This window comes from Carcharhinus amblyrhynchos, chromosome 14, assembly GCF_965287045.1.
Source record: "Carcharhinus amblyrhynchos chromosome 14, sCarAmb.v2.hapA, whole genome shotgun sequence".
Lineage (NCBI taxonomy): Eukaryota > Metazoa > Chordata > Chondrichthyes > Carcharhiniformes > Carcharhinidae > Carcharhinus > Carcharhinus amblyrhynchos.
This window is the reverse complement of record NC_137337.1, coordinates 23,874,468-23,899,992: the sequence shown is the minus strand read 5'-3', so window position 1 is coordinate 23,899,992 and position 25,525 is coordinate 23,874,468. Positions and strand designations below refer to the sequence as shown.

The following is a 25,525-nucleotide window of genomic DNA, read 5'->3' as shown; positions in this document are numbered from 1 at the left end:
AGGTCAATCTGCACTTTAGAGATTGGCACTTATGTCTAAATCCCAAAGGTGTGTGCGTGTATATAATATCTCCACTAGACCAAATAGAATTGCATATGGAGGTTTCAGTTCACTAAGGAAATAGAGTTATACCAAATGTTGTAAGTGGAGCAGCAGCAAAGCTGCATCATAGCCAACTGCAAGTGGCTGTTAAAATGACCATCACACTCCAAGGACATTGGAGTCATTTTAATTTGCCGCTGTACACAGGCATTCTAGAATATCTGCACTGCATAAATATGGGAGTTAAATCATGTTTTGTTTGAGCATCATAGCTCATCATCTTCCCTACAGTATGAGTGAGATCTAAACTTTTACAGAAAATTCTAAGGGTTACTGCTTGTATCTATGTGGGTCCATATGCTGCAACAGCCAACATCATTTTCTATATGAAGGAACAAAGGGTTTCAATCTCTCTATTCATCTCAGCATCACAATGCAAATAAAAGCCCTCTTACCAAGCAGACAGCACAATGCTTTCATTCAACGCAGTCGAGAGACCGGCCAATATGTGGTTATGCAAAACAACTCTGGGTGGCTCTTGGGGAAGTTTAACCTCCACAGCTGCAGTTGATGAAACCTCTGCAACCTCTCAAGATGCTGGCTGAACATAGATATGATGAAGTATATAACTCCAATGGCAAGCACATTATTGGAATGCTGAAGCAGCATTTCATTTTCCTGAATTGTACTGGAAGTGTCCTTCAGTTTAATCCTAAATGTTGCTGAATATACATAATTTTGAGCAAAAATGGTTACAAAGCTTTAAATTTTCATAAGAAAACCCTTCATTGATGTTCTTGGGGAAGGAATGGTTGGTGCAGGCTTGGAGAGCCAAAAGGCCTGTTCCTGTGCTGTAATTTTCTTCGTTTTGTTGAAACCTGAACAGAAACATATAGCTATGTGTATGGATACATCAATGCCTGAAACACAGTATCACAAACATACAACTCTAAACTATAGCAAGAGCATGCATAAATGTAACTGCACTACAATACTGCACTCATACCAATTTGGGAGAGAGAAGAACTTGGTTAAATGGGGGTGGGAAAGATGTATATACAATACATTTATACATTTCAAGAAGGCTGTTAACCTGCCTATGTTATAAAACAATTGTGTCATTTGTATTCTGTGGACTTAATTATGACTATAGTAAAAGTACAAAGAAACACTCGTTGACATTGATGTTGGGCTGTAGAGTTACAAGCTATACATTTGGAATGTTTCGCTTTGTAAATAAATCTAAAACTGAGTGAAGATTGACTGCTGGTCTCCTTTGCCAACTAGCTCTTGATGATCCTCATATGTTGCATATGGTTCCAAAGGTTAAAATTAGTCCAATAAACTTATCCAAGGGTCATATGAATTGACAGCAATTGTTGGCAGACTATTTGATTGGGGGCAGGGAGTCAACCTTGGCTGAGCAGAAGAATGAGACAGATTCTGAATTATGTGAAAACTTAATTTGAAATTAATGTTGTTGAACTGCCAGATGAAGTTGACATTTCTGCCTATATTGTTTCTAGTATTGCTGGAAACTGGAGATTTACTTCCAAAATGGCAATGGGAATATTACCTGTTCTTTACACTCCTTAATCCAGGATAACTTCGGTTCACTGTGGTATTGCTAATGCCATCCAAAGTGAAATCAGCTAACCAACACAGAACAGATATCAAACTTAAACCTTTTGACCTTACTGGCTCAGAATTACAGGATTAAAGGAAAATCCAAAAGCATTTTACTCCTATGTTAGGAACAAAAGGGTGGTTAGAGGAAAAATCGGTCCTCTTAGGGACAGAGGAGGGGAGCTATGCTTAGAGTCCGAGGGAATGGGGGAGATCCTGAATGAATACTTTGCGTCAGTATTCACGAAGGAGAGGGACTTGTTGTCCGGTACTGTCTTGGAGAGAGTTGTAGACCCGTTGGAGTAAATATCTATTACGAGGGAGGAAGTGTTAAGGTTGTTAGGTAGTATTAAAACTGATAAATCTCTGGGGTCTGATGTCATTTATCCTAGGCTGCTTAGGGAGACGAGAGAGGAAATTGCTGGGCCTCTGATGCAAATCCTTGTCTCTTCTTTGGACACAGGTGAGGTCCCAGAGGGCTGGAGGATAGCAAACGTGGTACTGTTGTTTAAAGAGGGTAGTAGGGATAACCCGAGTAATTATAGGCCAGTGAGTTTGACGTCAGTGGTAGGGAAGTTCTTGGAAAGGATTTTTAGAGATAGGGTGTATATTGATTTAGAGTGTGGCAATTTGATTAGTGATAGGCAGCATGGCTTTGTTAAGGGGAGGTCGTGCCTTATGAACCTGGTAGAATTTTTTGAGGAGGTGACAAAAACGGTTGACGAAGGACGAGCTGTGGATGTCGTCTACATGGATTTCAGTAAGGCATTTGACAAAATCCCTCATGGTAGGTTGGTGGAAAAGGTTAAGGCTCATGGGACACAAGGACAGGTGTCTAGATGGATTGAGAACTGGCTTGGTAACAGGAGACAGAGAGGAGTAGTGGAAGGGTCCTTTTCTAGCTGGAGGTCTGTAATTAGTGGTGTGCCGCAGGGCTCAGTACTGGGACCTTTGCTATTTGTAACATACATAAATGACTTGGAAGAGGGAGTACGTGGTGTGAACAGCAAGTCTGCAGATTACACAAAGACGGCTGGACTTGCTAATAGTGAGGAGCAGTGTCAGGCAATACATCAGGATATAGATAGGCTGGTATATTGGGCAGAGAAATGGCAGATGGAATTTAATCCAGATAAATGCAAGGTGATGCATTTTGGAAGAAATAATGTAGGGGGGAGTTACATGATAAATGGTAGGCCTATTAAGAGTATAGAAACGCAGAGGGACCTGGGGGTGCATGTACACAAGTCCTTGAAGGTGGCAGTACTGGTGGAGAAGATGGCGAAGCAGGCCTATAGTATGCTTGCCTTTATAGGGAGGGGTATAGAGTATAAAAGCTGGCGTCTAATGTTGCAGTTGTATAGAAAAAGTTGGTTCGCCCACATTTGGGGTACTGTATCCAGTTCTGGTCTCCTGACTACCGTAAGGACGTGGAGACCCTGGAGAGGGTGCAGAGGTTTACCAGAATGCTGCTTGGTATGGAAGGACTGAGCTATGAGGAGAGATTGGGCAAATTGGGGCTGTTCTCTTTAGAAAGGCAGAGAAAGAGGGGAGATCTAATAGAGGTGTATAAGATTATGAAGGGTATAGACAGAGTGAACAGAGGTAAGCTTTTTCCTAGGTTGGATACAAAAATTACGAGGGACCACGGGCTTAGGGTGAGGGCGGGGGGTATAATTTTGATGTTAGAGGGAGGTTTTTCACACAGAGGGTGGTAGGGGTCTGGAATGCACTGCCAAGTAGGATGGTGGAGGCAGGCACGTTAGAGTTGTTTAAGACTTACTTAGATAGGCACGAGTGGACTACAGATGGAGGGATACAGGAGACTGATCTAAATAAAGATCAAGAGCCTTGGGACGTCCCTGGGAATCAACTGATTCCTACAGACCTTCCAACATATTGTATGGCTCACTTGTTTTACTTCTGAGCTTCTGGGGATTCCGTAAATGTCTGTCAAAGTTTTGCATGTTTATTGATGTCTTTTCTTTTACTTCACAGGTGATTCAGTCTGCCCTGTGGTCCAACGAGGGGCATACACGTGGTGGGTCATGTGAGGGCTGCTCTTGGATGTTGCTTCGAGAGTTGCCTAGTGCTTCATGTCATTAGTGTACGCTTAAACTGGACCAACTGACGGGCGACACGACAGCTCAGTGACTGTCACTGTTTGCTGTGCAGATACATGGATTTGGGCCAGTGTCTGCGGGAGTTTGCACATTCTCCCCGTGATTGCGTGGGTTTTCTCCGGGTGCTCCAGTTTCCTCCCACACCCCAAAAACGTGCTCTTAGGCTGATTGCTGTAACAAATTATCCCTAAATTAGTCTTCCCTCAATCTTCCCCAATAGGCATAGACAAAGGTCATAGGTAGAGGAGGGCAATCAATGTTAAAATGGCGGCACGGGCTCGTTGGGCCTGCTTCCCGTGCTGTGTTGTGTTGTTCTTTGTTTTATTACAGAATCACAGTCAAAAAATGCATTAAATGCTGCAGGACAGTGAAAATGTACTAATAAAAAGACCAAAATGGAAATCGTCAATAAAAATACAGATCATTCAAATCTGAAGTTTACTGGCAGAATAGTTATGTTTTTACATTATAAAGTATATGAACTTATTGAATATAGAAATAAACTGGGGTCTCTGTACCTGGCTTATTTCCAAAGCATTCAGCCCATAACAAAGTAAAATCGGCATCAGCCCTCATAAACCGAATAAACTGCACAATCACATAAATCGCCAGGCAGTAACACAACACTGACAAGAGATCCATTGTCCTAGTATTAACAAAATAAAGAAAACAGCATGAATTAAGATATATTTCAAATTAATTCAAATCTTTCTGTTCATGTGGCCCATAAAATACATTATCTAAACTTACCTCAAATTCAAAAATTGAATAAATTAGTAATTGCGTGGAAAAACATGAATTGATTAGGAAGAGCCAGCATGGATTTCTAAAGGGTTTTTGAAGAGGTAATAGAAAGGATCGATGAGGGTAATACTGTTGATGTGGCATACATGAATTTTCAAAACGCATTTGACAGTGCCACACAACAAACTTGAAAAAAGTTATAGCTCATGGAATAAAAGGGACAGTAGTAACATGGATATAAAATTGGCTGAATATTAGGAAGCAGAAAGTAATGGCCAATGGATATTTTTCAGGCCGAAGGAATGTTTGTAGCAATGTTCCCAGGGATCAGTTTTGGGACCCTGATATTTATATTAATGATTATGTTGTGCCATTTCAAAGTTTACGAATGACACAAAACTTGGAAATATTGTAAACTGTGAAGACAATGTATAAGTTCAAAAGGACACAGGCAAGTAGGTGGAGTGGGGAGTAAGGTGGCAGATGAAGATCAATGCGCAAAAGTGTGAGGTAGAGCATTTTGAAAGGAAGAACATGGAGAGGCAACATAAATAAGCAGTAAAATTCTTAGATGTGTAGGAGCAGAAGGATTTGGGTGTATATGTGCATAGATCATTAAAGGGGTGTTATGATCCCATTCGGTGTTGCTACTAGATAGGGAGATCCCAGAATGGAACCCTGGTTAAAAAGATTGCAGCTTTATTTTCTTTTAGAAAACAGGGGGAACAAAGTCACAGGACCACGACGTTACATTACTCTTTTACACTCTCTCCCAGCTTCACAAATATAAAATTTTCAAAAACAATGCCCTACTCTGAACCAAATGGCTGATGCCACTCAACCATTCTTCCATAAAATTCTCTCACAATCCCTCCAGATGATTGTCACGAGTGTTTTCAAACTTCATTCCCAAAATGACCGCTTTAAAATCTGCCTTCGAACAATGCTTTCCATCAGCTTTTTTCATTCACAATATACTCCAGGTTTTCCAACCAGCCTTTCAAACAAAGCTTCAGCTCCACTTTTAACATAGAATCCAACACCAGGTTTTCCACCTCATTTCAGGCTTATCTTGAATTGCAACACGTATCTAAGCTTCCACACAAACTCTGGTACACAGTCCCCAATCAGATGCTATTACTTCTAAGTTGATTGCTTCAGATAACGTGGCTTGTCTGCAACTAACTTCATCAGCTCTTCTCTTCCCAGGTCCATCTTTAACCTCCATAAACAGCATCCTCTTCTACAGGCAGCTCCTCTTTGTTTCCTTCTATTTCAATATTCCTGGAGCTTCTTTTCCATTTCCTGGTTTCTTAAACTAAATGTCCTTTAGTTTATTTGGAGCTTGCTTTTGTGCACCTGACTCCATTATATGGCTTTCCTGTTCACCCACTTGCTCCCTAGCTCCAATTGCTAAAAATTCAGTTAAAATTGCATCTAAAAAGACTTTTTTCTCCAACGGTGCCACAGTTACTAAGCAACCATTTTCACTTGTCCCAGCTTGTTTAATTTTCATGCAGTAACTCAAGCATAGTTTGAACTAAAACCAAAAACCACCAAAAAGGAAACATCTTTGTCTAACAAGAATCTAAATGCAAGTTTGCCCTTCCTTACGTAGAAACATTAAATTAAAACCACTTAAAACGATATCTTATTTCTAAGATTAACAATACAGATATACATCACTTTAAACTACCCGATTTTCCCTAACACACAGCAGGTGGAGAGAGGAGTTAATAAAGCATACAAGACCCTGGACTTTATTAACAGGGACACAGAGTACATGAGTCAGGAGGTTATGCTGAACTTATACAAGATGTGGAGATTCTGGCATTGGATTGTTGGACTTTAACCTGGTGTTGTGAGGCTTCTTACTGAACTTATACAAGACATTAGGTAGACCTTAGCTGAAATATTGTGTTTTGCTCTGGGCACCACACCAATAGGAAAGATACATACACATTGGAGAGAGTGCAGAAGAGGTTTACAAGAACAGTTTGAAACTTCACTTATGAAGATAGGTTGAAAAGATTAAAAGGACATTCAATAGAGATGTTCAAAGTCACGATGGGCTGGACAGAATAGGCAAGGAGAAATTGTTCCTGCTCATAAAAGGATCAAGAACAAGAGGGCACAGATGTGATTTTTCAGAAGTAGCAAATATCAGTGAGAAAAAAAGTTTTCACGAGTGGTTCAGGTCAAGAATGCACTGCTTGGAAGTGTGGTGGAGGCAAGTTCAATCAAGGCATTCAAATTGGGAATTAGATGATTACTTAAAAAGAGAAACAATGTAGAGAGGTACAGGGAAAAGGCAAGGGAATGGCACTAAGTCACTTGGAGAGTCAATGCAGACGTGAATCAACTGGCTTCCTGCATCATAACGATTCTGTGAAATTGTGATGTAGGATTACTACCAGTATAAGGTCCAGTTTATGCCAGATATCAAAACATAATTATAATATGCATTATTTATTTTGTTCTGTTCACATTGCTATTCAAAAATTATAATACTATATTTCTTCTTATATTAATACCATGTAACATCAAGCTTTCCTAACAATTGATTTTTAATAATTTTGTTCAATCTGAAGTAAAAACTTACATTTTGACCAACTTTATCCAATATTTTACAAGAAGCTTATACTTCTACTTAAACGTAGTAAAGTTTTCCACTAAATTTGCATGTTTTTCACGATCTGAACGTGCAAACAGACATTCAAATACAAAAGCAAAATCCTATGACGCCAGAAATTGGATTCAGAGAGAACTTAGATTGACGTACAACGCCTTCAATTTAGCCAACAAAAAAAATTCGCCAAAATCTTACAGAAGTGTAAACGGGCAAAATCTGACACTATGACAAGAAAGAATGAGACGTTAGAAAAGCTAACCAAAAAAGTTTGGTCAAAGAAATACGTTTAAGGAGGGTCCTAAAAAGGTGCTGTTCAGGTAGTGGCCATTCCTACAATTACAGTCCAATATGAAGCAGGCACGGCCGACAATGCCAGAAGCTCACCACACGACAACCATCCGAGGCTTACTCTTAATTTTTACGCCACCCCTGCATATTTTTATTTCAGTTTCGAAATATAGCATCCGAAACTCTCCATACTGTCGGGCTTTCTCTACCTGTTGGATTTATGTTGCTTTGAAATTTCGGTTCCACGCTGCCCGGCAGCGGTCGACTGAGGTCAGAGGAAACACACGGTAAGGGTAAGCAGAACCGTCAGGACTGAGCTGCCAAATCAAACTAATCCTTCAGGTCTGACAGCTGAGAGAGGCGGCGGACAACCGTCAGGACATTGATTACTCAGCTTCCAAATCAAACTAATCCTTCAGGTTTGACAGCTACAAGATAAAGATTTCCGCTGTACTCACTCACACACACATACACCCACTGAATATTAAAATGTCGGATGGGTCAGGCGTAGTGCGGATCGGGGTTGGTCTCCTGTTTGTCAGGGAAACAACCTCCGTCACGTGAGCCGGGATGGCCCGGCTCATCGCAGGTAGGTCCTTCTGCGCATGCGTGGGAGCCCAGCCTGGCGCGAGCAAAATTCAAATCGCCAGGCGACACCTGCCCTGCCCACCGCCATCAACTCAGCACGGCGCACAGGTAGAGACCGTTAACCGTTCATGCTGGTCAATGCCCACTCTCTCTCACAAAAAAAAACTCATCTGTTCACCTCCCTCCCCCCCCCCCACCCCCCCAGTCCCCATTTCAGATGCTCATCCCATTCCCTTTTGAAAAGAAAGAAGTTTAGAAGGATGAGAGGGGGTCTGACTGCGGCACATAAAATACTGAAAAAGGATTGATAAAGAAAATGTAGACCAAATGTTTCCTTTTACAGGGCAATCTCCAACAAGAGGTGACAGCTAAAGTTGGAGAGTCAGTAGTTTTGAAGCTCAGGATGACGAGGAACTATTTCACGCCAAGGGTGGTGAATTTGTGGAACCCGCTGCCCCCGTGGCGTGGTGGAGTCTGAATCATTGAATGGTTTCAAGAGCAAGATAGACATATTTCTAATAAAAAAAGGGAAAGAGGGATATGGGGAACTGATGAGGAGGTGGATTTGAGACCAGGGAGAGATCAGCCATGATCTGATTGATTGGTGGAGCAGGCCTAAAGTGCTGCCTTTGCCTACTCTGCTCCTAATTCCTTTGCTCCTATGAAAGCCTGATTGTTTGAATGTGCCACCATCATGTTCTAAGGCAGCGTGTATCAGCACTCCAAATCCTAAACATAGCTAGAGCGAGCGAGAACCTGATCGTTATTCATTCACTCATTTCAAAATGATTAAGGGTTTGAGGCTGGATTTTCTGGCCCTTCTGGTATGCCACTCTCCCCGGCGAAAGGTCCAGCAGCATAATTTGGTGCAAGTCCTGACAAGCTGGACTACAAAGAGGTCAGGGGCAAGAAGGTAAGGACTGTGTCCATGAGTTCCTTTGCCACTGCCAGGCTGCAGATGGAACCTTCCTTGAAGGCCCTGAGTTTTGGGGGGCTTGGGTTGGGGGAAAGTGTTGACTTTGAAATCTTTGCCAGGATGGGGTCTCAAGGCTGGAATTTTCCTTTTTGCCCAGGAAAATGGAGATCGCTCTTTGGATGGTGATTTCAGGCAATCTTCTGTTAAAACTCATTATTATTGTCTTGTGTTCTATAAAACCTTTGCAGTCGCTTGATCACATTAATATCCATGCCCTCTGAACACCTGGAATCCTTGAAAATCAAAGAAGCACTCCATTCTACAGCAGGGATTGCCCTTGGTTGATTTCAGAAGGCCCAGATGTTACCAGACCTCTTTAAAGTACTTTGACAGGAGATGTCAGTTTCACTAGGGGGATTGCCCTTTGTGGACTGAATGAATCACGAGTGCTGCTTGTCCTCTTTGAATGGCTCCAATTGACAAGCTCATGAGCAGATGAAAGAGTTCATTATTGATCTGTTCATGCTCCAGTAAGCCTCGAGTACTTCATATTTTCACCACAGCTGTTTAGTCTGACCCCATTTTTAACACTTTTTTTTCAAGTCTCTGACCCTTCCTAAAAAGCATAAATGCTTTCTAATAACATTTTTATATTAGCATTTTTTCCCATTTATCTTGCCTGCAAAGCTTCAGTCCAAAAGCTTCATTCTTAACTGTTTACTCCAACTGCATTTTTTTTCTCTTTGTCAAGCCTCAAGATTGGAGAAGCTGTGGATTTTATTTCTGAGATAGAGGAGGCTAAGGGAAGATTTCACTGAAGTGCATAAAATTATGAGGGTGCCTTGATGGAAGAGATATAAGAACCTATTTGTAAGAGCAGAAAAGTCACCAGATTTTAAGTGAAAGGCTGAAGAAATAAAGGGGAGTTGAGGGGAAATTTGGGCAGAAAGCTTCTGAAACATGCAGAAGATGGTTATCCATTAGAAGAACCATGATATACATTGCTACTGCCATTTGAAAAATTAATTGCTTTCAGCCAGCAAACATCTGATGGACTGAATGTCCACGTCCTCTGCTATTATTTTCCATGAATCTATAGCCAATCTCCTCACTTTACTCAATGAGACCATCTGAAGGACTATTTACATTACTTTAGAAACTACATCTAAAAAAGTTTGCTATTGACATTTGAGATGAGGATGCTGAATCTTGTCTGTTTAAACTTTGGCTCCCAGCATGCCAAGTCCAAAGATCTGTCAGATATATGCACATTTGAAAGAAAATGGACTGGTTACTGACTGACAGCATTGTTTTGTAAAAGGGAAGGGAAAGATTAGGGCCCATTTGGGACCAAGGGGGAAATCTGTGGATGGAGGCAGAGGACATTGGTAGGGTGTTAAATGAATATTTCACATCCGTCTTTACCCATGAGAATGAGGAGGTAGTTATGGAACTCGGGGAGATAGAAATTGTGAGGCTCTAGAGAACATTATCATAGGGAGTGACGAAGTATTGAAAGTATGCGTGCTTAAAAGTGGGCAGATCTCCAGATCTGAATGAATTGTGTCCCAGGTTGTTGTGGGAGGCAAGGGAGGAAATTGCAGGGGTTGTGACCCAAATTTTTAATTTCTCCCTAGCCATGAGGGAGGTACCATAGGACTGAAGAACAGCTAATGTGGTCCTACTGTTTAAGAAAGGTTGTAGAGACAAGCCAGGGAACTACAGACCTGTGAGTCTCTTGTCTGTGATTGGGAAACTACTGCAAAAGATTCTGAAGAACAGAATCTATCTCGATTTGGAGAGGCAAGATTTGATCAGGGATAGTCAGCATGGTTTTGTCAGAGGGAGGTCATGCCTAACAAATTTGATTGAATTTTTTGAGCATGTAACCAAGTGTGTGGATGAGGGTAGTGCAATTGATGTAGTTTACATGAGTTTCAACAAAACCTTTGACAAAGTCCCACATGAGACACTTATTAAGAAGGCTAATGCACATGGGATACAGGGTGATCTGACAAGGTGGATACATAACTGGCTTAATGGTAGGAGACAGGGAGACAGAGAGTGGTGACGGATGGCTGCTTTAGTAACTGGACGTCAGTGACCAGTGGCGTAGCACAGAGATCTGTATTGGCTCCCTATTGCAAGTTCACAAGTCCTTGAAGGTGGCAGTACAGGTGGAGAAGGTGGTGAAGAAGGCATATGGCATGCTTGCCTTTATAGGAAGGGGTATAGAGTATAAAAGCTGGTGTCTAATGTTGCAGTTGTATAGAACGTTGGTTAGACCACACTTGGAGTACTGCGTCCAGTTCTGGTCGCCGCACCACCAGAAGGATGTGGAGACCTTGGAGAGAGTGCAGAGGAGGTTTACCAGGATGCAGCCTGGTATGGAAAGTCTTAGCTATGAGGAGAGATTGGGTAAATTGGGGCTGTTCTTCCTGGAAAGATGGAGAATGAAGGGAGACCTAATAGAGGTGTATCAGATTATGAAGGGTATAGATAGAGTGAACAGTGGGAAGCTTTTTCCCAGGTTGGATACGAAAACCACGAGGGGCCACGGGCTTAGGGTTAGAGGGGCGAGGTATAATTCAAATGTTAGAGGGACGTTTTTCACACAGAGGGTTGTTGGGGCCTGGAATGCACTGCCAAGTAGGGTGGTGGAGGCAGGCATGCTAGAGTTGTTTAAGGTTTATCTAGATAGGCACATGAGCAGACTACAGATGGAGGGTTACAAAAGAATGTTCTAGTTAAGGATCAAGAGCCTCAGGACGTTCCTGGTAATCAATAGATTCCTATGGCTGTACAACATATTTTATGGCTCACCTGTCTCTTATGTTTGAGCTTCTGGTGATCTTCTGTGAATGTCTGTATAGGCGGTGTATGTTATTGATGTCTCTTTTTTTACATCCACAGGTGATTCGCTCTGCCTTGTTGGCCAACAAGGGGTATACACGTGGTGGGTTGTGCGAGGGCTGCTCTTGGATATTTGCTTCGAGAGTTGCCTAGTGCTTCACGTCGTTAGTGTACGCTTAAACTGGACCAACTGATGGGCAACACAACGGCTCAGTGACTATCACTGTTTGCTGTGCAGATACAGGGACCCGGGTCGGATCTCTGACTTGGGTCAGTGTCTGTAGGAGTTTGCACATTCTCCCCATGTTTGTGTGGGCTTTCTCCGGGTGCTCCGGTTTCCTGCCACGCCCCAAAAACGTGCTTTTAGTCTGACTGGTGTTAACAAATTGTCCCTAAATTAGACCTCCCTTAATCCGGCACACTTAAAATTGGACGTTTTGTCTACGTCCAAGAGGCGTAGACAAAAGTTGTAGGTAAAAGAAGGATTGGAATGAGGCACTCACTGAGTGTTAAAATGGGCGGCGCGAGCTTGTAGGGCCGAAGGGCCTGTTTCCTGTGCTGTGTCGTTCTTTGTTCTTTGTTCTATTAGAGGATGAGAAAGGGGAGCTAGTGGTAGGGGATGGGGATATGGCTAAGGTCTTGAATAACTTTTTTGTTTCTGTCTTCACGGAGGAGGACGTGAATAATTTGCCGGGTGTTAGCGATGGAAAGGTGGTAGGAATGGAGGGTCTTAATGACATTACTGTTACTAGAGAGGTGGTGCTCGACAGACTGGAGGGGCTGATTGTGGACAAGTCCCCAGGACCGGATGGAATGCATCCGAGGGTTCTGAAAGAAATGGCGGAGGTTATAGTGGATGCCTTGGTGGTTATTTTCCAGACGTCGCTGGATTCCGGGGAAGTGCCGGAAGATTGGAAAACGGCTAATGTTACGCTGTTGTTTAAGAAGGGTGCCAGGCAAAAGGCGGGGAATTATAGGCCGGTTAGTTTAACGTCTGTGGTAGGTAAAATGTTAGAATCCGTCATTAAGGAGGAAATTGCGAGGCATCTTGAAGGGAATTGCTTGATAGGGTGGACGCAACACAGTTTCATTAAAGGGAAGTCGTGTCTGACAAATTTACTGGAGTTCTATGAGGATGTGTCTAGGGCAGTGGATAGAGGAGAGCCGGTGGATGTGGTCTTTCTGGATTTTCAGAAGGCGTTTGACAAGGTACCTCACAAGAGGTTATTGCAGAAGGTCAGGGGACATGGAGTTGGGGGTAGGGTGTTAGCGTGGATAGAGGATTGGTTGTCAAATAGGAGGCAGAGAGTGGGGGTCAATGGGTGCTATTCGGATTGGCGGTTGGTGACTAGTGGGGTGCCGCAGGGGTCGGTGCTGGGGCCTCAGCTATTTACCATTTATATAGATGATCTGGAGGAGGGAACCGAGTGCAGGGTGTCGAAATTTGCTGATGACACCAAGATTGGGGGAAAGGCAAATTGTGCGGAGGGTGTGGAGAGTCTGCAGAAGGATCTAGATAGGCTGGGCGAATGGGCCAGGAAATGGCAAATGGAATTTAATGTTGGCAAGTGTGAGGTGGTCCACTTTGGTAGGAAGAATGGTAGGAAGGACTGTTACTTACGGGGCGAAAAACTGCAGCAGGCGACGGTGCAGAGGGACCTCGGGGTCCTTGTGCATGAGTCGCAAAAACCCAGCTTGCAGGTGCAGCAGGTGGTCAGGAAGGCGAATGGGATGCTGTCCTTCATAGCGAGGGGGATTGAATATAAAAGTAGGGAGGTCTTGCTGCAGCTGTATAGGGCATTGGTGAGGCCGCAGCTGGAGTACTGTGTGCAGTTTTGGGCGCCGTACCTGCGCAAGGATACTTTGGCCCTGGAGGGAGTGCAGAGGAGGTTTACTAGGCTGATACCGGAGTTGAGGGGATTGAGCTATGAGGAGAGGCTGAATAAACTAGGCTTGTACTCGTTAGAGTTTAGAAGAATGAGGGGAGATCTCATTGAGACGTATAAGATGATGAATGGGATGGATAGGATAGAGGTGGAGAGACTCTTCCCGCTCAAAAAAGACAGTAGGACTAGGGGGCACAGCCTCAAGATAAAGGGGAGGTGGTTTAGAACGGAGTTGAGGAGGAACTTCTTCACTCAAAGGGTGGTGAATCTCTGGAATTCTCTGCCCGTTGAAGTGGTGGAGGCTGCCTCGCTAAATATTTTTAAGAAGCGGGTTGATGGGTTCTTGATAAGAGAGGGGATTAAGGGTTATGGGGAGAGGGCGGGAAAGTGGAACTGAGCCACAACAGATCAGCCATGATCTTATTGAATGGCGGGGCAGGCTCGAAGGGCTAGATGGCCTACTCCTGCTCCTATTTCTTATGTTCTCATGTTCTTATGTTTGTCATTTATATAAATTACATAGATAACTATGTGGGGGATAGAATCAATAAGTTTTCTGATGACACAAAGATTGGCTGGGTGGTTAACAGTGAGGTTGAGTGTCTTGGGTTACAGGAAGATATAGACGACATGGTCAAATGGGCGGATAAGTGGCAGATGGAATTTAATCCTGAAAAGTGTGAAGTGATGCACTTTAGAAGGAGTAATTTGATAAAGAAGGTGAAAGGTCTGACAATGGGAAGTTCCGAAGAACAAAGAGACCTTGGCGTATTTGTCCATAGATCTCTGAAGGCGGAAAGGCAGGTAAATAGGGTGGTGAAAAAGACATATGGCACACTCACCTTTATTAATTGGGGTATAGATTACAAAAGCAGAGGGATCATGATGGAACTGTGTAGAACTTTAGTGAGGCCACATCTGGAGTACTGTGTGCAGTTCTGGCCGCCACATTATAGGAAGGACGTGAGCGCACTGGACAGGGTGCAGAGGAGATTCACCAAGATCCTGCCTAGGATGGAACATTTAAATTATGAAGAGAGGTTTGGGTTGTTTGCCTTGGAGCAGAGAAGACTGAGGGACGACCTGATTAAGGTGTTCAAGATTATGAGGGGCATGGACAGGGTGGATAGGAGCAGCTGTTCCCCTTAGTTGAAGGGTCAGTTACGAGGGGACATAAGTTAAACATGAGGGGTGGGAAGGGGAATGCGAGGAAAAACTTTTTTACTCAGAGCGTGGTGATGGTCTAGAATGCACTGGCTGGGAGGGTGATGGAGAAGGGATGCCTCACATCCTTTAAAAAGTACCTGGATGAGTATTTGGCACGTCATAACATTTAAGGCTATGGGCCAAGTGCTAGCAAGTGGGATTAGGTGGGCAGGTCAGAGCATTTCATGTGTCGGTGCAGAATTGATGGGCCGGAGGGCCTCTTCTGCATTGTAGTAATCTGGAATTCAGTGATCATGACCCTTCAACTTGATTGAAGTTTTTGAAGTTGTGACAGATAATTGATGAAGGAGAGCTGTGGATGTTGTTTATATGGACTTTAGTAAGGCATTTGACATGTCCCCCATGGCAGACTGGTACAAAAACTAAAATCTCATGGGATTTCGGGTGGGCTGGCTGGATGGACACAGAACTGCTTGGTCATAGAAGACAGAATAGTGGTGGAAGGGTGTTTTTCAGGTGTTCCGCAGAGAGCAGTGCTGGGATCTCTGTTGTTTGTAGTATATATACTACAAACAACAGAGATCCCAGGATAATGTGGGTGGTCTGATTAGTAAGTTTGTAATGGACACAAAGATTGTTGGAGTTGCTGATAGTGCCGAGGATTGTCAGAGGATAGAACAGGAGATATATATAGATAGATTGGAGACTCGGGCACAGAAATGGCAGATGGAGTTTAATCCGGACAAATGCGAGGTGATGCATTTCTGAGGATCAAACTTAGGTGTGAGTTTACTGTAAATGGCAGAACCCTTGTGAACATTAAGGGATCTATGCATACAGGTCTACAGTTCCCTAAAAATGGCAACACAGGTGGCCAAGGTGATTAAGAAGGCATATGGCATGCTTGCCTTCATCGGCTGGGACACTGAGTATGAGAGTTGGGAAATAATGTTACAGCTATCTAGAACCTTGGTCAGGCCGCATTTGGAGTCTGGCATGCATTTCTGGTCACCACACTACCTAAAGGATATGGAAGCTTTGGAGAAAGTGCAAAGAATGTTCACCAGGATGTTGCTTGGTCTTGAGGGCATTGACTATGAGGAGAGATTGAATAAACTAGGATTGTTTTAACTGGAAAGACTGAGGCTGAGCGGAGACCTGATATAGGTCTACAAAATTATGAGAGGCATAAACAGGATGGATAGTCAGAGGCATTTTCCCAGGGTGGAAGTGTCAATTACAAGGGCGTACAGTTTCAAGCTGAGAGGGGAAAAGTTTAAAGAAGAAGTATGGGAGACTCCATACAGAGGAATGAGGTGCCTAGAATGCGCCACCAGAGGAGGTAGCCATTTAAGTGACATTTAAGAGATATCTGGATGGTACATGAATAGGGAGGGAATAAAAGGATATGGTCAGAGTAAGGGCAAAAGGTTTTGTTTTTAGTTTAGTTAGGGCACCATGATTGGCACGGTCTGGAGGGCTGAAGGGCCTGCTCCTGTGCTGCGCATTTCTTTGTTCTTTTTTCCTTTGTTCAGCTGAAGATGAAAGTCTTGTTTCTGATGTACTGAAAATCTTTGAATTGCTTATTTCTCATTCAATCTCTTTCCCCTTTAACTTTTTCAAACCTTTGGTCATGCTGAGAAGCCTAAATGTTTTGAGAAGCATTGTTTGTATTCAATTTCATGCTTCAATACCTTTTACTAGCCTCTTGATTGACAAGTACAGGCTATTTCACAGTAGGCATTAGCTTTGTTTTTATTTCCCTTCATGGTTGATTAAATTTGAAGTGCTTCATCTTCAGCTGCTGAGGTTTCTGACCAGTTTTTTAAACCAGGTGGCACTGCAAAGGGGGTGGGACCTTTGGTGACCCCACGTCAGAGTGCGTCCCGTGTGTGTGTGTGTGTGTGTGTGTGTGGAGGGGAATGGGGGGGGAAATGCGGTATCTGACTGAGGATGGGGGGGCGTCAATGAACTCTAAGTTTGGGGTGCCCCAATCTCTGTGAAGCCAACCTTGTAGTGTGTTTCCCACTGCGATTTATGTTCGACAAAAGGCGGTTGAATCCCACCTCAGCTGACAGTGCTGGTGGGAAATACTCTGGTTTTCTTGGTGGTGGCAGCAGCAATTGGTTTTCATCCAGGAGAATCCTGTTCTATATAGGACACTGGCAGCAGACGCATGGGAACATCGCAGCCTGGAAATTCCCTTCAAGCCACTCACCACTTGGAAATATATTGCTGTTCCTTCACTGTTGCTGGGTCAAAATCCTGGAAGATGTTCCCGAACAGTACACTGTTGGTGTACCTACATCATATGGACTGCAGCTCATCACCATATTTTCAAGAACAATTAGGGATTGGTAATAAATGCTGGCCTAGCCAGCAGTGCCCAAATCCCATAAATGAATTTCAAAAAAATAGCATTGACCATATACTAACAAAGGGAAACTTTAAAATGTGGGGTTTTTTCACATTTTTAAGAATATTTGCATAAATAAATTAGTAAAAATTTTAAAATATTATTTGACAAGAAATAACATTGCTTTTAAAAACCTAGCAGATCTTGGATACTGGTATGTTTGGAGCATCTGAAAAAACATTAGCTAAGTGATCTGAGAGTCAAGGGAGTGGAAGAAATCAATATAAATTGTTCTGAGAGTCTGCACTGCTGGTGATGGCCCATCATCAGCTTTTTGGCAACAAAGGCTCTAATCAGTTTTAAACAATGACCATGCTTAAGTGCATGTTATGTGATACTTCGTTAAATAGGCCTGGAAAGTCTGAACACTAATTCCAAAAATATGCTGAATTGAACGTGTCTGGTGATGAGGTGCTCTGTCTGACCTTTTAAAGCCCTAGGCTAAGGAGAGGGAGGAAAAAGAATGTTGGCTGTTGAATACTAACCAGTTATCTCTGTTGGAAATCTGTGAATGTGAGGTAATGATAGGATCTAGCTCAATTGGGATACCTCGTACAATCAAATGTTTGTTTCCTTGGATTGAGTGTGAAAAATAGTTCATTTGTAGAAATATTGTGGCTATGTGGCATCATTAACTTATCATGAGTTAATAATTTAAGACAGAATAATCTTGCCTTTGCAGAGTACATATGAAGACATGAAAAAGAACTGCAGGCCCATGAAATCTGCCACTCTCAGCTATGTTGCAAGGAGGGTATCACTCTGCCACTCTACACCAATACTTCTCATCCACCAACAGTCACGTAATCTCTGGACAGGCAAGATAGATCAGATGAAAAGAACCGAGGCAAATTCAGGGAACAGCTGTTTTCCGATAATATCAAAGGCCTTCCATCTGGTTCTCTTTCCCACCCATACCACCCTCTCACAGCCCCACCTTGCCTCCTACACTGTGACTTGCTGGAACTTGATTACATTTCTAACTTTTCCCAGTTCTGATGAAAATCAATTGAACTGAAATATTGCACAGATTTTCAGTGCCTTCCTGATGCCATAACCTTTAAAGTTGGCAGGTGAGACCCAGAACTGGAAGCCCTGCTCCCATTTTCAATGTGGTCACAATTGAGACGTGACAGAAAACGTATTTATTGATCAACTGAATGATTCAATAAAGTCATTTTTTTCCTGTGCTGTTAAAAGTGGAGAAATGCTGAACCAACAAATAGTTCATAAGAACATAAGAACATAAGAAATAGGAGCAGGAGTAGGCCATCTAGCCCTTCGAGCCTGCCCCGCCATTCAATAAGATCATGGCTGATCTGTTGTGGCTCAGTTCCACTTTCCCGCCCTCTCCCCATAACCCTTAATCCCCTCTCTTATCAAGAACCCATCAACCCGCTTCTTAAAAATATTTAGCGAGGCAGCCTCCACCACTTCAACGGGCAGAGAATTCCAGAGATTCACCACCCTTTGAGTGAAGAAGTTCCTCCTCAACTCCGTTCTAAACCGCCTCCCCTTTATCTTGAGGCTGTGCCCCCTAGTCCTACTGTCTTTTTTGAGCGGGAAGAGTCTCTCCACCTCTATCCTATCCATCCCATTCATCATCTTATACGTCTCAATGAGATCTCCCCTCATTCTTCTAAACTCTAACGAGTACAAGCCTAGTTTATTCAGTTCAATCAACCATCTGATGTCTTGCAGCAATTCAAAGGTAAGAATGGACATGGTGACAAGGCATCTGGACCAGCTACCTCTGCATAAAGGATAACCTTCACAAGATATAATGTCCCACAATGATTCTAATGGTCAAAACATTAATCAGACCTAAGACTCAGGTTCAACAAAGGGAGCAGCAGTTGGTTAACCTGACACCAGTGTCTCCAAAAATAGAAGTCCTGACTCCAATTAAGCATCTAGATTCCAGTTGTGGGAATCGACCTCCTGGGTCCAAGATGACCTCCCTCCCCACAAGCTACACTGTGATAATGAGTGTTGGATCTTAACTCCGACAGTTCCTAGTTGACTAGTGAAGTGAATGAACTCCAGAGAAGAACCTGCGCTATCAACCCTCAAGCCAGTAACAGCAGAAAGAATTTGAACCTCCATCACACTTGCCAACTACTGCAATCTCGAACAGGTGCCTCCAAACTCCCTCATTCTACATGCCTTCTCCTGTTTTGCAAGTCTCACTCCTGATAGATGAAGCCTTTGAGAATCAGCCAAGCTCCCCTCAGAAGTTGACTCATGATTTCAGACTCTGGGCATGTGTAAAACTGATACTTGTATTTTTATTGTGGTTATGTGGTCCTTTTAATGTGGTCATTTTATTGTGGAATGGAGACTGAGGGGTGATCTTATAGAAGTCTATAAAATAATGACGGGCATAGATCAGCTGGATAGTCAATATCTTTTCCCAAATGTAGGGGAGTCTAAAACTAGAGGGCATAGGTTTAAGCTGAGAGGGAAGAGATACAAAAGTGTCCAGAAGGGAAATTTTTTCACACAGAGGGTGGTGAGTATGTGGAACAAGCTGCCAGAGCTAGAAGTAGAGGCAGGTATAATTTTGTCTTTCATAAAGCATTTAAATAGTTACATGGGTACGATGAGTATAAAGAGATATGGGTCAAATATGGGCAATTGGCATTAGCTTAGGGGTTTTAAAAAAAAAGGGTGGCATGGACAAGTTATGGCTCTATATGCTGAACTCTCTCTTCCTTTTTTCTTATCCCCCATTCATTGTCTGAGTTTTAAAAATAGGGCTGGTCATTGTGAAACCCTTTACATATGCGTGTGTGTGTGTGTGTGATCAGTGGCTACAGAGGTGGCATGGGGTGTGGGTGGGGAGCAAAGGTTACTTTAAAGATGGCATGGGGTTTTGAGGAGATATTGACATGTGTGGGATATGAGTTTGTATCGAAGTGGCATGGGGATCTGAGGTGCATGAGTTGGCATGGAAGTGGCATAAGTGCATGAAAGGGCATGGGAATGGTGGGGACATAAATTGGCTTGGGTAGATGAGGGGAATGCAAGTGGTCAGAGGCATGAATTGGCATACAGGTGGCATGGGAGTATTACAGAACATGGTGGTGAGTGGGGAGGGCATGAGGGCTAAAGATCTAACAGTTTCTAAAATGGCAACAAAATCTCAGCGAACTGAACCAACTTTCTAACTCCCTTCCATGGCTGCATACCATCTACTTCCAGAGTTGATGGGCTGGTCTATCTTGTCCCTACTTTCTAGGATGAAAATTGGATCTAATAGGGCCCTTGGTGAGTGCACTGAATTGGGAATTTCCCGATTTGATAGCGAAAATACCTTATTAGTGAAAATCCAGCCCATTTACTCTTTTCCTCCCTTCACAGATGCTGCAAACTGCTGAGCATTTCTATCATTCTCTGTGTTTATTTCAGAAAAAAGAATATTTGAAAATTCCTCTCTGGCCCCAGAAGGCAATCAAAAATTATTTCCAGAAGATAACAATGACCATATAGTACATTACCCAACATCCTACCTTTATTTGTACCTCTGTCAGATTCCTCTAGAAACCTGTCCTGCTACTTCAAAGCATTTGCAATAAATCCGCACCTGCTTCACAAGCCAGCGGCATTTTCCAAAAGATGAATACCCCTCTGGGAAAAGAAAAACCTCCTGACATCAGTGCACTGTGCTTATGCAACTTGTATGCTTGTGCTCTTTGTTTCTCTTTGACTCATACAATTCAAATAACCTGTCCATTTGAATGCAGACTAATTCTTCCAACAGGCCCTCTATGGGTTTGATGACAGGTGAGCACAGAGACTCTGATGAAAGGCATAAAATCACGTTGCAATTCTCCAAATGACGGGTTAATAGTGAATCACGCTTCCTGCTGTCAGGTGGTGCAAAAGCTATTTGCATATCATGAATGCTGATTAAAGCAGCTAACCCCCAGAATCCCATCAGGCTTTCCAGTCTTACATCACGCAAGTGGGCAATTGCGTTGACATCAAACTAGATTGATAAAGGCTGGCGTGCACAAGAAGGCCCTCAGTTCACCAGAAACTTCAAGGTGAGTGCAACATAAAAAAACCTACCTGCCATAGTGCTGTACTGCTCCCGCTGTTGGGAGAACTGCCCTGTACACCAGCCTGCCAGGGCAAATCAGTTCCTGTCCTCTATTTACATGCATAGTTGGTCTTCATGAACAGCATCAGTACTGCGCTTGGGGTTGGGGAGTACAGGCTGTCTCTCTCCACCTCCTTCCCCCGCCTCTTGGTGCCACACATCAGCATTTATCTCCACTCATACACCCACTGCAACAAGGGTCTGAAGTTTGTCTAGATTGCAAAGTGAGGACAGGGGCTGGGCAGACAAAGACAAGGGAGACAATGTAAAAGGAGGGCTGTACAAGGAGGGGGTAGGGGAAGTGCAGGGATTCACGATGGCAGGCAGAGGGGCAAGGAGATGGCCAAAGAGGCTGAACAATGGAAGGTAAAAGGAAGATTGAGGGGAGAGAAGCTGGTCTCTGACATGGCTGCATGACAACCAGACAAACCACGAGACCATAAGAAATAGGAAAAGGAGTAAGCCCCTCAGACTCTCGAGCCTGCTCTGCCATTCAATAAGATCATGGCTGATCCAACATTCCTCACATCCACTTTCTTGCCCTTTCCTCTTGATTCTTTTACTGATCAAAAATCGATCTCAACCTTAAACATACACAAGGACTTTCCCTACAGTTCTTTGTAGCAAGGAATTCCAAAGATTCACAAACCTCTGAAAAAATAAATACCTCTTCATCTCAAAATAAAGGGGCATCCTTTTATTCTAAGACAATGCCCATCAGTCCTAGATTCTCCCATGAGGGGAAACATCCTCTCAGCATTTACCCCGTAAAGCCCCTCAAGAATCCTATATGTTTCATTGAGATCACTTCTCATTCTTCTAAATTCCATTGAGTAGATCCCGCCATACCAGGGTTCATGCTCATGAACCTTCTCTGAATGACCTCCAATGAAATAATATCATTCAAGGGGACCAAAACTGCCCACATTACTCCAGATGTGGTCTCACCAGTATCTTGTACAGTTGTAGTAAGACCTTCCACTCAGATGCTCCAACCCCCTGAAATAACAGCCAACATTCCATTAGCATTCTTGATTACCAGCTGCATCTGTGTGCTGGCTTTGTGTTTCATGCACAAATACTCCCAAGTCCCTTTGTGTTACAGCTTTCTGTAGTTTTTCTCCATTTAAATAATCTGTTCTTTTGTTCTCCCTAGGAAACACGCCATCCAGGGGAAGGGTGATGTGAATCTTTTATGGTGGTTTGGGAACCCCTGTGACAGTGCCCTCAGCCTACGAATGGGATGAGTACAGGTCTGTGTGAGGCATTGGCACATCGTAGGTGATGGGCTCAGGTAGGTAGTGAGTCAAGATCCACCACCACAATGATAGGATCCAGTATTAATGCGGAAGCTTGGAGAATAATAGATGGCATCTCAACCTGTGCATCATGGGACTCCAGGAAGATTGAAGGCATGCGGGCAGTGAGGGAGGGATGTCCAAATACTGTCCTGTAATAAAGGTGCAGAACTACCATTTTGACACTTAGGTAAAATGGCATCTTCCAAAATCAAAAGTAAGATTGGTTCTGTCTTAGAGGAGTATGATGAAATATGGGAGGACCGTTAAGCTGCGATCTGAGATTACTTCTTGGAACGCATATCCACTTGTTGGGCTTTGACAAAGGACCATTTGAATTCGAAACGTCAGCTCTTTTCTCTCCTTACAAATGCAGCCAGACCTGCTGAGATTTTCCAGCATTTTCTCTTTTGGTTCCACTTGTTGGTGCTAATCCAGGTCAATTACACAGGACTCAGAGTCCGTTGCCCAGGAAGCAAAAGCAAGTCAGATTTCTAATTTGAAAAGGATTGGCACAACTCAATAGTCAAATGTTGAAGAAGTACGTAGTGGACGACAGGAATGCAGTCTTGGGGAGTGAAAGCTATAGTACGTTAAATTTGCCATCTTATCAGTGAAGGGAGTCACGGGTTGACAATTAATGCCATTCATCAGTGGCCAATCGGATTCCATTCATTTACCATGAATCAATGAATGCTTATGGTTATGCCATATCATTGGGTGGAAATTCAGAGCTACGTTGGTTCAATGAAGTAATTCAAAAGTTCTCAGGGCTCCAGATGTAACACCTGTGGAATAGAATGCTGCTCACCTTGTGCGTGTGTGTGTGTGTTAAAGACCCAGTGCTCTTTCATTCACACCATTGTGCTGAGCACCCTGTACCTATTCTGATCCTCAATATCTCTTTTCAGAGAGGAGCCAAAATTCAGAATGGATCCAATGGCCCAGAGATCTTTTCTACGAATACTCATTTGAAACAGGAGGCAAAGGAGGGAAAGATGTCTGCACATGCAGGAAAAATGTGAAGTTATTTAGTTGGTAGGAAGAATAAAAAAGCAACATATTATTTAAATAGAGAACTGCAGAATTCTGAAGTTCAGAGAGTCTTCTAGTACACGAATCACAAAAAGTTAGTATGTAGATACAAATAATTAAAGAAGGCTACTGGAATGCTACCTTTTGTTAAGAGAGGAGTAGAATATAAAGTAAGGGTTTTTTGCTTCAATTATACAGGGCATTGGCGAGACAACATCTTGAACTCTGTGTGTGCAGTTTTGGTCTCCCTATTTAAGGAAGGATGTAAATGTGTTGGACACAGTTCAGAGGAAGTTTACTAGACTGATACCTGGAAGAGTGGGTTGTCTTACAGCGATAGGTTAGCAGGCTGGGCTTGTTTCCACTGGAGTTTATAATAGTGAGGGATTACTTGGTTTAAGTATATAAGATCCTGAACAGTTTGACAAGGTGTACGCGGAAAGCATATTTCCTCGTGAGTCTAGAACTAGGAGGCACAGTTTTAAAATTAAGGATCACCCTTTTATGGCAGAGATGAGCAGGATTTTTTTTCTCTGAGAGCTGTGCGGTTTTGATGTTCTCTGCTCTGAAGGTGGTGGAGGCTGGGGGGTCACTGAATATCTTTAAGGCAGTGGCAGATAAATTCTTGTTCGGAAGGGAATCAAAGGTTATTGGGGTAGAAGGGAATGTAGAATTTGGAACACAAACAGATCAGTTAAGATCTTACCAAATGGCAGAGCAGGTTTGAGGAGACAATTGGCCTATTCCTGTTCCTATTCTGTATGTTCGGATGTAGATCCCTTGATATTGATACCCAAATTACTGCTACCATTCACATGAAAAGGTGTATCCTGATTTCACTCATAAGTTGCTTTTTCTGCTTTACTCTAAATTTAACTTTACGCCTTGTTCTGGATTCCTTCATTGGAGGAATTAGAATCTCTATATCTACCTTTAAAATATCATATTGACATGCATCATTTTTACTATTAGTACCATTTAAAGTGATGCACAATTCTGCAGGCTTTTATCTTCATCTAGTACAAGAAAAGTTCATTTGTATTTTATTCAGTCAAAATGTCTTTAAAAATGTGAAAAAAAGTTCTCAAAGGGCAGCACAATCGTTAGAGCGGTAAAGCTGCAATCTCAAGGACTGGCACTAAGATCTCTGTTTCTAAATATTGATGTGCGTTTTAAAGAAACTTTATATTACAGTCTAATAAATCTGCAACAGAAATACACTATTGTGGTTCATTGTGACTTGATTACAAAGAGCTTTCAATTCTGTGGAGAAATTTGATGGGAATTTGCTGCATTGGGATATAGGAAGCTAATGTAAGTCAGCGGGAACAAAAATATGGGACCACATGTAGGATAGGATATGGACAGTGGGGTTTTGGACAGGTTAGAATTTATGGAAGAGGGAATAAATTAAGTAAATCATTACAATAATTTAAAGTTGACATGAATGCTTGAGGGCTTTGGTGGTGGAAAGGCTGAGCTAGGAGCAGAGTAATGTTGCAATGGTGGACAAAGGTAAAGATAGGATGTAGGAAAATCAAGAAAGAAAAATCTCTTGATTTAAACAGTGTCTTTTGCAACCACTATAGTCTTTACAAAATGTTATCCCTGTTGTAATACAGCAAAATGCAATTGGTGCATTACAATGATTTAGAAACAGCAATGGGATAAAGATCAAGTAAATTGTTTGAACTCTAGAGTTATGAACATTTTATTTTCTAATAAACATGGACCTAGTTTGGTGCAAAGCTACTGTGAATATGCTATTTTCTGCTAGTATTCACTTGTTCATTTACTTTTTAATAC

The 25,525-nt window shown here is 42.7% G+C and overlaps 1 protein-coding gene across 7 annotated transcripts in view; it reads right to left on the bottom strand.

Annotated features, from left to right (window-relative positions):
• The window catches only part of dhrs7 (dehydrogenase/reductase (SDR family) member 7), a 49,555-nt gene extending 41,535 nt beyond the window's left edge, over positions 1–8,020 (bottom strand). For 3 of the 7 annotated variants that reach the window (XM_080202423.1, XM_080202425.1, XM_080202424.1), the window contains exons 1-2: positions 5,349–5,406; positions 4,310–4,437 (exon numbers count right to left, since the gene is read on the bottom strand). In XM_080202423.1, coding sequence (XP_080058549.1) covers positions 4,310–4,437; positions 5,349–5,380 — 160 coding nt within the window. In that variant the 5' untranslated portion in view covers positions 5,381–5,406. Of the gene's footprint in view, positions 1–497; positions 921–4,309; positions 4,438–5,348; positions 5,407–7,664 lie in introns of those variants that run through there. The other 4 variants (XM_080202427.1, XM_080202428.1, XM_080202426.1 and 1 more) reach the window with 4 other exon arrangements.
• Between the last annotated feature and the right edge of the window lie 17,505 nt (positions 8,021–25,525).